This window comes from Phodopus roborovskii, unplaced genomic scaffold, assembly GCF_943737965.1.
Source record: "Phodopus roborovskii unplaced genomic scaffold, PHOROB, whole genome shotgun sequence".
Classification (NCBI taxonomy): Eukaryota; Metazoa; Chordata; class Mammalia; order Rodentia; family Cricetidae; genus Phodopus; species Phodopus roborovskii.
Window position 1 is genome coordinate 33,641,092 of NW_026126517.1, and position 12,420 is coordinate 33,653,511.

General features: G+C 44.7%; 2 protein-coding genes across 2 annotated transcripts in view; both read left to right on the forward strand.

The window, feature by feature from the left end:
- Window positions 1–4,948: 4,948 nt before the first annotated feature.
- On the forward strand, window positions 4,949–5,503 carry Imp3 (IMP U3 small nucleolar ribonucleoprotein 3). The gene has a single exon (XM_051196955.1). It carries the CDS (start codon window positions 4,949–4,951, stop codon window positions 5,501–5,503), a length of 555 nt encoding a protein of 184 aa, XP_051052912.1.
- Window positions 5,410–12,420, forward strand: part of Snupn (snurportin 1) — a 31,197-nt gene continuing 24,186 nt past the window's right edge. The window contains exon 1 of the mRNA XM_051197534.1: window positions 5,410–5,536. The gene's annotated coding sequence lies outside the window, so the exon portion shown is untranslated. The remainder of the gene's footprint in view (window positions 5,537–12,420) is intronic.

Here is a 12,420-nt window from a genome sequence, read left to right on the forward strand (position 1 = left end):
CAGTGTTTCTCCTGCCTTTGTTTCCAAGTGGTTGGGGTGCAGGAATGTACCGTAATATCCAGCTTTGCTTTTGTGACAAGTTCTCAAGTGGTCCAGTCTGCTCCTCCAACTTGTACATTAGTCCTCCTGCCTCTGTCTCCTGAGTAGCTAAGACAACAGGCTTGTTTTCTGTACTGTGTGTCCAGACACACACAGCCAGCTTGCATTTATGTATATGCTCTAAGTATAGTTTTTCTGACACTTAGGGACTACCCTCATTTCCATATTCTTAGGAAAAACAAGTATTTCGGGCTACAGACATTTCCAGAACCTCCTTCTATTTACTAAATTCCAGGGATCCTCTTCAGGTCTAAGGGTAACAGCCTCATGGTTACCTAACCCTTATGATTTTCCTGCACCTTGCTCAAAGATTACAGACTCAACTAGTCTAGTCTCTGCCTTCCTTACATCCTGAGATTACTGATGACTAGAATGATGAATATTCTCCAATTTACACTTTAGCAAGTTAATTTCCATATCCTCAAAACATCCTGAGGAAGGGACAATGCCAAGTGCAAATTCTCTCAATTAGGGAGGTACCAGAAGTTGTTCCCCCCTCAACCAAGTTTTGCATAGTTTCCCCTGGGAAATTCTCAGGCACGATTAATACAGAGGGCAATAAAAGAAACAAGAAACAAAAGATAGCTGGTAAATGAAAGATGGATTAGGGCTAGGTGCTAGCACTCTGGAGCCAGACCAGGTGTAGCCCAGGGGGAATGCTGCCACACATTGGGACCTGAACTCTGGCCCTCAAAATTGAGCCACAAAGCTCTTTACTTGCCAAGCTAGCTCTTTGGCACTCTTTCTTTTTTTTTTTTTTTTTTTTTTTTTTTTTTTTTCAGACAGGTCTCACTATGTAGCCTTGGCTGGCCTAGAACTTCCTACATAGACTAGGCTGGCCTCAAACTCAAGAGATTAGCCTGCCTCTGCCTTCTGAGTGCTTGGATTAAGTAAAATATACACCACTATGTTGTGTCCTTTCTTCCCTTTAATTGAACATGTTCTCTCTCCTACTAGGGTCCCATTCATACATAGGTACGAGATGGATTGTCATTGTTTAGGAATGAGCAAGGAAGCCCCACTAAGTGGCAGTATGGAAGGCACACTGTTACTTTAGTAACACAGGAAGCAATAGTGAGGGCCTTTAGTGGGACAAAGGCTGGGATGGAGTAAACCTGGGAGGCCCTTTGGAGGTAGACTAGACTAGAATAATGAACACATATTTTCTCAAAAGCTGGGCATGGTGGTGAATGCCTGTAATCCCAGAATTTGGGAGGCTAAGGCAGCAGTATCAATAGAATTAAAATGGCCAGCTTTAATTCTAGCACTCTGGAGGTACAGGCAGGCAGATCTCTGTAAATTTGAGGACTTCCTAGTCTATAGATTGAGTTCAAGGTCAGACAGACAATGGAGTGAGAGCCTGTCTCAAAACAAACAAACCGGAGGGAGTTTAAATGGATGGAAATTAGCATGAGGCTTAGGAAAGGAAGAGAAGGTCAGTCTAGCTGGCCTGATTGCCTCCTCTTAGTTTCAGCCACATAGTCACATACTAACAATTCCTATAACCATTAGGTACAGGTGCCACATAGAAGATGATGAAAACAAGAAGCAGAACTGGTCTGGTATTTGTGACCTCCAATTAGGACATCCTCTGAACTGCTACCTGAGAAAATTTTATCTGCTCTCACCATTCTCTCCTTTGAAGACCTAATGTCATTTAGGAACCAGACCAGGGGTCAGAGTCCACAAACAATTTTGATATTTCTTTGGCCTCCACTCAGGACATTTTTGGCACATGACAGAGGACATGGATTAAGGTCAATTCTCTAAACTGCCTGCCCCATTTTTATCTCCTAGGCTCATCATTCCTGCGTAAAAGTAGGCTCTGAATACCATTTAGGAAATTGGGACTTCTTTATTACCTTTACTTATTGTGTGTATGTATGTGTGTTCTCTCCCTTCACCATGGGGTTCCAGTAATAGATGGAAGCCAGGTGGTCAGGCTTAGCACCTTTACAAACCAAGTTATCTCTTGATGCTGCTAATCCCCCTGGGACTTTTTTTATTTTTAAACAGACTCTCACTATATAGCCCTGGCTAACCTGAAACTCACTATATAGACCAGGTTAGCCCCAAACTAAGAGAGATCCACCTGCCTTTGCTCCCAAGTGTTGGGATTAAAGTAAACCCTTACTACTTAAAAACAAAACAAAAACATATACACAAAAATCAAACAAAAACAGGGCTTCTCTATATAGGCCTCCCTGGCTGTCCTGGAACTCTATATAGATCAGGCTAGTCTTGAACTCACAGAGTTCTGCACTTACCTCCCCAGTGCTGGAATTAAAGGCATTCAGCACTATTTAGACTTTTAATAGACTTCTCTGTCTCCAACCTACCATCTACAAAATGGGATTTCTGATCTTGCCTATCTCCAGATCTGTTCTCTATTTGTATCTTCTTTCCCCATCTCAGGTGATGATGTGTGCATGTGGATAAACTGTTGGGGTATAAAAAAAAATCATTGTTGACTCTTCTTACCATTTTGTCATTCCCCTTTTACAAGTATTTCAGTACGGCTTTTCTGGCTTCAGGTACCTTCTTTCTGATCTGACCTGGATGTCTACAATAGCCTTCTTATGGTTTCTGTGCGCGCGTGCGCGCGCGCGCACACACACACACACACACACACACACACACACACACACACTCACTCACCATTGTTCTCAATGTAACGATCAAGATGATCCTTTTTTTTCAGATTAAAACTTTTATATTACTTTTATTTATTTTGTGTGTGGCACAGCGTATATCTTGGAGGTCAGAAGACAATTTGTGAGACTCAGTTCTCTCCTTTCACCATGTGGGTCCTAGGGACTAATCTCAGATCATCAGACTTCGATGTTTTGTTTGTGGGTTTTTTTTTTTTTGTTTTTTGTTGTTGTTTTTGTTTTTTCTGGGGCAGGGTTTCTCTGTGTAGCCCTGGCTAACCTGGAACTCACTCTGTAAACCAGGGTGTCCTGGGACTCATAGAAATCTGCCTGCCTCTGCCTCCCGAATGCTAGGATTAAAGGCAAAAGGTGAGCACCACCACTGCCTGGAGCAACCCTTGTTTTTAACTGCTAACCCATCTTGCCTCAGCTCCCTTTGGAATCTATAAAAAGCTTGAAGTGTATTTCCTTGTAGGGATGGGATGGATGTAGATGGTGAGAGCTCAGCAGTTAAGAATGTATACTAAGCCAGGCAGTGGTGGCACACAAAAGGCAGAGGCAGGTGATCTCTCTGAGTTGGAGGCCAGCCTGATCTACTTAGAAAGTTCTAGGACAGCCAGAGCTGTTACACAAAGAAACCCTGTCTCAAACAACAACAAAATGTATACTGCCTTGATGTACATGTATGTACCATATTTGTGCTGTGCCCTTTACTCCAGACCCTGAGGTTGATAAAAAAGAAAGGGGGCTACAGAAACAGGGAACTTCTCTGTATTTCCATGGATCACCTAGAAATGAAGTTCATCCATTGCCTGTTTAACTGGTAGCAGGTAGCAAGTTCAGGGATTCAGAGACAGAGAGAGAAGAGGAGAAGGGAGAAGAGAGACCAGGAAAGGGCTGGCACAGCCCCAAGGAAACCCCTTCAGTACCGGAGATGTTAGATCTGAGCAGATCTGGAAATCAAGAACAGGACTCTTTGACCTCCATGGAAGCAGAATGTCCTTTGATAAAGACAATGAGGGACAACAACCTCACCTCAGAAATGGTGATTGTGTGCCATGGTACCCGGAACTTGAGGTTTGGTGGGGTTTGAAGGGGAAGGGCCCATCAGGGTTGGGGGTCAGTAGAAATTTTTCTGACCTCAGTTCTGCTTCTGTGTTAGAAGACATTCTTGAGCTTGGGGGGTTTCTGGACAAGGGTTTGATAGACACAATATTTTCAGCTCTTTCAGACGAAGGGTTCACTTGTACTTACAATCTGAGTTTTTCATATTGGGTGGCTATCATAAACCACTGAGGATTACAGAAACACGGACTCTCCAGACTGACCTGAGTAACATAGACTCGCCTCTAAAATAAGAGCCGGGAGTAGTGAAACAAGCCTTTAATTCCAGCATTCGGGAGGCAGGGGTGGGTGGATTTCTGGGTTCGAGGCCAGCCTGGTCTACATAAAGAGTACCAGGGCAGCCAGGGGCCACAAAGTGAGACCCTGTCTCAATAAAATAAAATAAAGACGACCGTAGTGACTCATGCTCGTAATCTCAGCATTCTGGAAGACAGGCAGGTTGGATTATGGCGAATTCGTGGCTACCTAGGGAGACACACTTTCAAAAAAGTAAAAGCCAGATGTCAGGGCTGTTTCCCATTCTGATTACGTGCGTCTAGGAATCGGCCAGGAAACCGGCATGTGATAGGTTCAGTGCTGCTCAGTACTGTTTGACAAGGAGAATCCCTTTTCCCAATCCAGTGACAGACCTGCTGCTGGCGGGGTGGGACTATTCGCCAGCTCTAGAAACCACTGGAGCGAAGAATTTCTCACAGTTCTAGCTACATCTTATAGCAGAGTAAATTCCCTCAAAAGCAAGTACTCCTCTCTCCTGAAACTGACGTCTGCAACTATTGAGGGTAACTCTCTTCAGGGTCACCAAAGACCGAAATCTAACATAAAATTACTGAAGCACTAGACTGAATATGACTACCCATTGGCAGTCAAGATACTCAGGCAGTCTTCGCAGGACACGCCCTCCCGCTGGCCTCCCTCAACAGGAAGTGCCTAAGTCTGGCCAATGAAAAACGGGGCCGTGGTCTTAGTTTTCTTTCTATTGGCCCAGGGGTCCGGGCGGCGGGGTCTTCCGGTGCCGAAGCAGAAGTTGTGCTGCGTTCTCAGCGTGCTTTCCGCTCTCTCTGGCAATCTCCATCATGGTGCGGAAGCTAAAGTTCCACGAGCAGAAGCTTCTGAAGCAGGTGGACTTCCTAAACTGGGAAGTCACCGACCACAACCTCCACGAGCTGCGCGTGCTGCGGCGGTACGGGCTCCAGCGGCGCGAGGAGTACACGCGCTACAACCAGCTAAGCCGGGCGGTGCGTGAGCTGGCGCGGCGCCTGCGCGACCTGCCCGAACGCGACCCATTCCGCGTGCGCGCCTCGGCGGCGCTGTTGGACAAGCTGTACGCTCTCGGCCTGGTGCCCACGCGCGGCTCACTAGAGCTCTGCGACTTCGTCTCAGCCTCCTCCTTCTGCCGCCGCCGCCTGCCTACTTTGCTCCTCAAGCTACGCATGGCGCAGCACCTTCAGGCTGCTGTGGCCTTTGTGGAGCAGGGTCATGTCCGCGTGGGCCCAGACGTGGTCACCGATCCCGCCTTTCTCGTCACTCGCAGCATGGAGGACTTTGTCACTTGGGTGGACTCGTCCAAGATCAAGCGGCACGTGCTGGAGTACAATGAGGAGCGGGATGACTTTGATCTGGATGCCTAGTGAAGTCTTCTCCCCGTGGCTTCTCAACTACAGGTCACTGCGCCCAGGATGGGGAGAATCGCCCCTGTGTTCCGGGACATTTTTTTTAGGATTTGGACAGATAATTAAATGACTCTCTTTGTACTGCACTTGGGGATTGTTAAGTTGTTGTGACTTAAACTTTGTGGTATATAAGCAGGGGCGTATGCCTTTTAGTCCCAGCACTCGGGAGCCAGAGGCAGGCGGAATTTTGAGTTTGAAGCCAGCCTGGTCTACTGAGCCATTTCCAGGACAGGCTCCAAAACAACACAGAAAAACACTGTCTTGAAAAGCGGGGGAAAAAAAAGAAAAGAAGAAGAAGAAGCAGGGATATTAACCCCTTTTCTTCTTTGCTTTATCACCTTGACCTAGGACTGACGGATACAGATGGAAAATTTGAGTTCAGGTGCTTTTATTGTTAGGTTTTTGTATATAAAAAACGGGGTACGGGAATGTTACCTTCTTTTAAAGAAATCTTTTCCTCATGCCAATAAATGTCCCGACCACCTTGCTAAAAGTGCAAATTTTTGTTTGGTCGACATCTTACCTAGGTTTCTATCTATTGACCTCGATAGTTCGTGAACCTTAAGAATGGAATAGGATTGTAGGCGTGAAGTCTGCCTCAGGAGCCTCACGTGGAGGCTGCAGGATGTTGTACAAGCTGGATAGATTTGTTGCTTTACCAGCCGTTTTCTCGGAATGAATGTTTTGGCAGAGCTTTTATCCACAAGACTTCCTGTTGATATTCCAGCCCCAGGAAATACCATATTAAAGGCCTGGAGTGTTTGCTTGCCTAAGGAAATGATCACTCTGTAGCTTGGCCAGCTAGTGGTTACAAGTGACCTAGGAGGTCCCTGAAAACAGATGTTCTTAGGAGTGGTAAAATGTGTGTTTAGTTTTATGTGCAAAGTTGTGAGTTCAGTGTTAAAAACCGCTACTCCAAAAATGAGGCAAAAAGCAAAAAAAAAAAAAAAAAAAAAAAAAAAAGTGATAGAATTGGGAAAGAGAGCATGAAGTTTTAGCACAGACAAAATAGACTACAGACAGGTTTTGATATATAGCTCAGGCTGATCTGGAACTTGGAGTGATCCTCCTGCCTCAGCGTCTCCAGTGCTGAGATAAACTGCAGGTTACAGTGTGCACTGATAAAGCTTAGGATTTGTGTTTGGTTTTGTTTTTGGAAACAGCTTTTAACTGTATCCCTGGCTGTCCCAAGTGCTTGGATTAAAAGTTCTGTGACACCACCACCCTGCAAGGTTTAGGTTTTATGTATTTTCTCTCCTTAAACTAGGCCGAGGCATTAATGTGCCAGGCAAGATGGCTCTGTGGGGAAAGGAGATTGCTGCTCAGCCTAACACCCTGACTGAGTTCAATCCCAGAACTCTCATGGTGGAGGGGGAGAAGTGACTCCACCTGTGAGGTATGTTGTGTGCATTCACAAAAAATAAGCAAAAGTAAAACAGACAGGGAAGGCACCCTCATAACTTCCAAATATTAGACCCAGTTTTTGTTTGTTGTTTTTGGTTTTTTGAGACAGGGTTTCTGTGTAGTTTTGAAACTTGTCCTAGAACTATCTCTGTAGACCAGACTTGTCTCGAACTCACAGAGATCCTTCAGTTTCTGCCTCCCCAGTGCTAGGAATTAAAAAAGGTGTGCTCCACCACAGCCCTGTTTATGAATGGGAACCTTTTGCATGATACCACTACACCAGCAGAGCTGTTTATACCCAGTTTTAAGTAGGTAATATTGACCTACTTAGCTCTCTCAACCAGACCGTTTGAATAGGTAGACCCATTTACTCTACTTTTTAGATGTGAATGGAAGATGGGTCAAAATATTTGATTGCATGAAAAATGGATTAAGATACTCCCTTTTAAAAGACTGCCAGTGTTAACACAGCCAGTCCTTAGGTGTGTCAGAGTCTGCTTGACTTTCCAAGCCAGTAACAATACTAGGCAATGATTGCTCTTAACAGGATGCTATATAAAAATGCAGAGCTGGTGTGATGTACACTAAGTATTTGGGGGGTAATGATAGGAGGAACACTGAAAATTTGGGGTCAGTCAAGGCTACTCAGCCAGACTGTCTCAAAAGACAAAGGGCTAAACAGAACTGGAGGGCTGGAGAGGCTAAGAGCATTGACTACTCTTCCAGAGGTCTTGAGTTCAATTCCCATCAACTACATGGTGGCTCACAACCATCCATAATGAGATCTGGTGCCCTCTTCTGTCCTGCAGGCAAACACGTAGGAGAACACTATATATATATATATATATAATAAATAAATAAAATCTTAAAAAACAAAACAGAACTGGAGCTGTACAGTGGTGGCATGTGCCTTTAATCCCAGCACTCAGGAGGCAGAGGCAGGCGGATCTCTGTGAGTTCCAGGACAGCCTGGGTCTACAAGAGTGAGTTCCAGGACAGCCAGGACTACATAGACAGACACTGTCTGGAAGCACGCACACACACACACACACACACACACACACACACACACACACACACACAAAGTTAAAAAACAGTGTAATGTACAGAACAAGTTCCAACACAGGGTTACAGTTAGGATTACAGAAATGGCTCAGATGCTAGAAGCCTATTCTCTTGATCGCAGTTTGTCAGACTTAACTACTTATAATGCTAGCTCCAAGGGCATCTTCACTTTCATATGTACACACACACACAAAAAAAATTAATACTAATCAGAGAAGAAAGATAGGGAGAGATGGCTCAGCTAGGATATTTGGTTGTTATAAATAACATGGGGTATTCACTAGAGACAACTGCTAGGACATGGGATTTAGCTAATAGAAAGGCTTTATTATCCTGCTGGGTTTTTGGAATCCAGTGTAGCCCTGAGCCTTTCTTATGGTGAACTTTTAAGCACAAAAACTCTTGTGTTGACTTACTTCAGTTAACAAAAACACAGAAGCAGATCTTCAGAAGCCAGAAAGCAAGGTTAGTGTTTTTGGAGGAGGCAGTGAGACAGGGTGTCAGCATAGTCCTGGAGCTTGAACTCAAGAAATCCACCTGCCTGTCTCCCAAGTGCTGAGATTAAAGGCTTGAGTTACTTCACCCAGCTTAATTTCTGAAACTTGTCTATTTTGTTCAGGCTGGTTTAGGATTCTGGAACCCAACCAGTGGTCCAGCCTACTGAGTAGCAGAGATTACAAGTATGTGTTAACCACATTCAGCTGAAAAAGACATTATTATTATTTATGTGTGTGTGTGTGCGTGTGTGTACTTACATATGAATGCAAGTGCCCTCAGAAGCCAAGAGCATTGGATGCCCCTGGAACTGGTATTCTGGTGTGTTTCAAGCTGCCTAATATGGGTGCTCAGAATTGAACTCACATCATCTGGAAGACCAGTATATTTTCTTTCCTGCTGTGCTGGCTGGTTTTATATCACCTTGACACAAGCTAGAGTCACTGGAGAGGTAGGATCCTCCAATGAGAAAATGCCTCTATTAGATTGGGCTGTAGGGAAGGATTTATATCTGCCTGTCTCTGCAGCTCCCTTCTTGGTCCTGGCTATGGCCAGGACCTCTGATGTCTGCTCTATTTTGGGTTCTGACAGTTCGCTTTTTCAGCATTCACTCAATCTGGGCTGCTGGCATTCTCATTTTTGGTTTTTTGAGACACTGTCTCCAACTGGGGTGATGGTGGCCCACATCTTTAATCCCAGCACTCAGGAGATAAACTCAGGGCCAGCCTGTTAAGTTCCAGGACTACACAATAAGCTCATGTGTTTTTCTTCTCTTTTTCCAAGACAGGGTTTCTTTGTGTACTCTATGTAGCCATGACTGTCTTGGAACTTATTCTATAGACCAGACTGGCCTTGAACTCAGCGATCTTCCTGCCTGTGCCTACCAACTGCTGGGATTAAAGGTACCGAGCTTGGCAGAGGGTGTCGGGATTGAAACACTTAACAGATCACCATGAGAAGTGAAGATGAAGGTACTGCCCTTTATTACAGAGAGTAGTGGGCTTATATACCCAAGCCAGGTGATGGGCTAAGCATAGGAGGAAGTCATGCACCACCCACACCTGGGATCAAGGTATGGGCACTGCACACCAGAAAGTTCTGAAAACCTTGTTTGCTCAACCTTGTTTGCACGAAAGTTCTACAGCTGGCTGGGGAGAAGAGAGCTGTAAGGGACAAGTACTTAAATTTCTCAACAATGAAAAGCAGGGATTCTGGTTTACCCTGAATTCTTAAGGCAGATTCAAGTGCAGATGTCTGAATTCTGAAAGAGCAGCACATATGACTTTGATAAACTGCCAGGTGGAAATCACTGACTTAGTTTTGTTTTTCTTTTTTTTGGGGGGGGTACTTATTGGGTCATCTCAGGCAGGCAGGTGATTTTAGCTTCCTCAGTCTTTCTTTGCTTCCTAATCTAGTACAAGACTGGGTAGGTCAGGCTCACTTGAAATGCAAAGTATGGAATAGGGAAGGGATCTGATTGTTGTGGTAGGCTCTAGGTTACATATTGTAGATTATCTCTCCAATTTTATATATGTCTATAACAGGGTCTCAGGCTTAGTAAGCCTAAGACCTTAGCACAACTGCCTCCATGATGGAAGTGCACCATTCAGACTGTAAAACTGAGCATGTACCACATACCAAAACTAAAACAAAGACCTAATCCTTCAAATGCCATAGCTCTGGGATAGTAGTTAAGTGTACTATCCTTGTTTTGGGCTTCTGTAGTTCTGCATCTGGCTAACTGTTCTTGTTAACTGAAATATGTCAACCCAGAACATGGTTTTTATGTTTAAAAGCTCACCCTGAGGGGGAGGGCCTAGGCCCTGCTCCCAGTGATATGACAGATTTTGAAGACTCCCTATGGAAAGCCTCATCCTCCCTGGGGAGCAGAAAGGGGATGGGATGGGGGTTGGTGGGGGAACAAAGGAGGATGGGAGGGTCTGGGGAATGGGACTGACATGTAAAACAAGCTTGTTTCAAAAAAAAAAAAGGAAGCTTAAAAAAAAGAAAGAAAAGAAAAAAGCTCACCCTGAGAAAGGCTCAGGGCTATACTGGGATCCCAAACACCCAGTGTACTTACTAATAAAGACTTTCTATTGATTTAAACCTGAGTCTGAGCAGTCTGCTCTGGTGAATACCCAACAACGTCAAAGTTGGAGCTGAAGTCCGGCGTGGTATTGCACACCTGCAATCCCAGCTATTGGGCGTGGAGGCAAGAGGGCTGCTGAGGATTTCAGGCCAGCTTGTGCTATACAATCAATTTTGAGGTCAGTCTCTGCCACAGAACCAGACTCTGTCTCCAAATAAAAACAAAAAGGCTCAGGCTGGGTGGGCCCAAGTACTTCTGGTTAGAAGTTTTCTTTGTCTTTGCTAGTTTATTTTGAGATAGGATCTCATGGGGCCCAGGTTGGTCTTAAATTTGCCATAGAGCCAAGCTTTCCTTGGACTCTGAATCCTCCTGCCTCCAACTCCCAAGTGCTAGGATTACAGTCAAGGGTCACCACAATTTGCTTCCTGATTATTGCTATACGTGTATATTTTGTAACTTTGGTTTCTTTTGGATTTTTTGTTTTGCTTTAGTTTTTCAAGACAGGGTTTCTCTTTGTATTCCTGGCTGTAGACCTCAGATTGGCCTCAAACTCACAGAGACCCACCTGTCTCTGTCCCCCAAGTGCTGGGATTAAAGGCACCACCACCGCCCAGCTTGTCACTTCTTTTTGAGGACAAGGGCCAAGTTCATGTTTTAAACTATGTAAGTTCCTACTATCGATTGCAGGAGTTTAATAGTATTCATCAAATAAGGATAAAAAAGTAAAAACAGGGTCTTAGCGCAGTCCTGGGAGCCTGGAGCTCCCATGCAAATGGATGGTGTTATATATCCAAGAGATAGGCATGTTGGTATTACTTTTTATTTATTCTTATTATTTGGTTTTTCGAGACAGGGTTTCTTTGTATTGCTTTGGAGCCTGTCCTGGAACGAGCTCTGTAGACCAGGCTGGCCTGGAACTCACAGATATCTGACTGCCTCTGCCTCCTGAGTCTGGGATTAAAAAGTGTGAGCCACCAACGCCCGGCACTTTTTTTTTTTTTTTTAAATGAATGTGAGCTACCTTGCAGGTGCTGTGAATTAAATCCGAGTCTTCCCTTCGAGTGCAACAAGTGCTTTTAATAGCTGAACCATCTCTCCAGTCCTCATCTTGGATGATTTGTCGAGACTCAATGTATACCAACTTTTGATAGCTTGTTTGATATATATATATATATGCAACAAACACTCAGCAAATCCAAACTTGATTCAAGAGCTGTGTGATTCTGCCCTAGGTACTTTTAAACCCTGGACTAAAGAGTGGGTCTCTACCAGGGATGATAACTCAGCACTAGGGAGGCAGAACTGGGCGGATTGAGACCAGCCTCATCTACACATTAAGTTCCAGAACAGCCAGGACTGTTACACAGAAACCCAGTCTTGAAAAACAAAAACAGTGGGCCTCACGTAGTTCAGGCTGGCCTCTAGATTGCTGTGTAGCGGAGGTGAACTAAACTTCTGATCGTCCTGCTTCTCTTGATGGTAGGATTACAGGGAGGTGCCACTACAAGTTTGTGAGGTCTTGGGGGTAGAATGTAGGAGTTAGGGCAGGCTGGGAAAACACTCTACTGAGCTACATCCCCAGGCGCAGACTCCGGTTCATAAAACGGAGTAAATATCGTAAAGCAACACAGCTGGCTTATTATAAGCATTCGGTAAGTAGCAAATCGTGTTTTTATTTTACACCCTAGCAATCTTATCCTGCTTATGGATTTGATTAGGGTCTCTAAACGCTAACTACCAAGAATCGAGCCCGGTCCCTTCAGCGCAGTGTTAGAAGGGAGATTGGGGAAAGAACGTTTATTAGTTCGAAATTTGAAAACCA

Excerpts from the sequence above, each read along its gene's own strand:
- Imp3 (XM_051196955.1), top strand. The coding sequence starts at position 4,949 with ATGGTGCGGAAGCTAAAGTTCCACGAGCAGAAGCTTCTGAAGCAGGTG.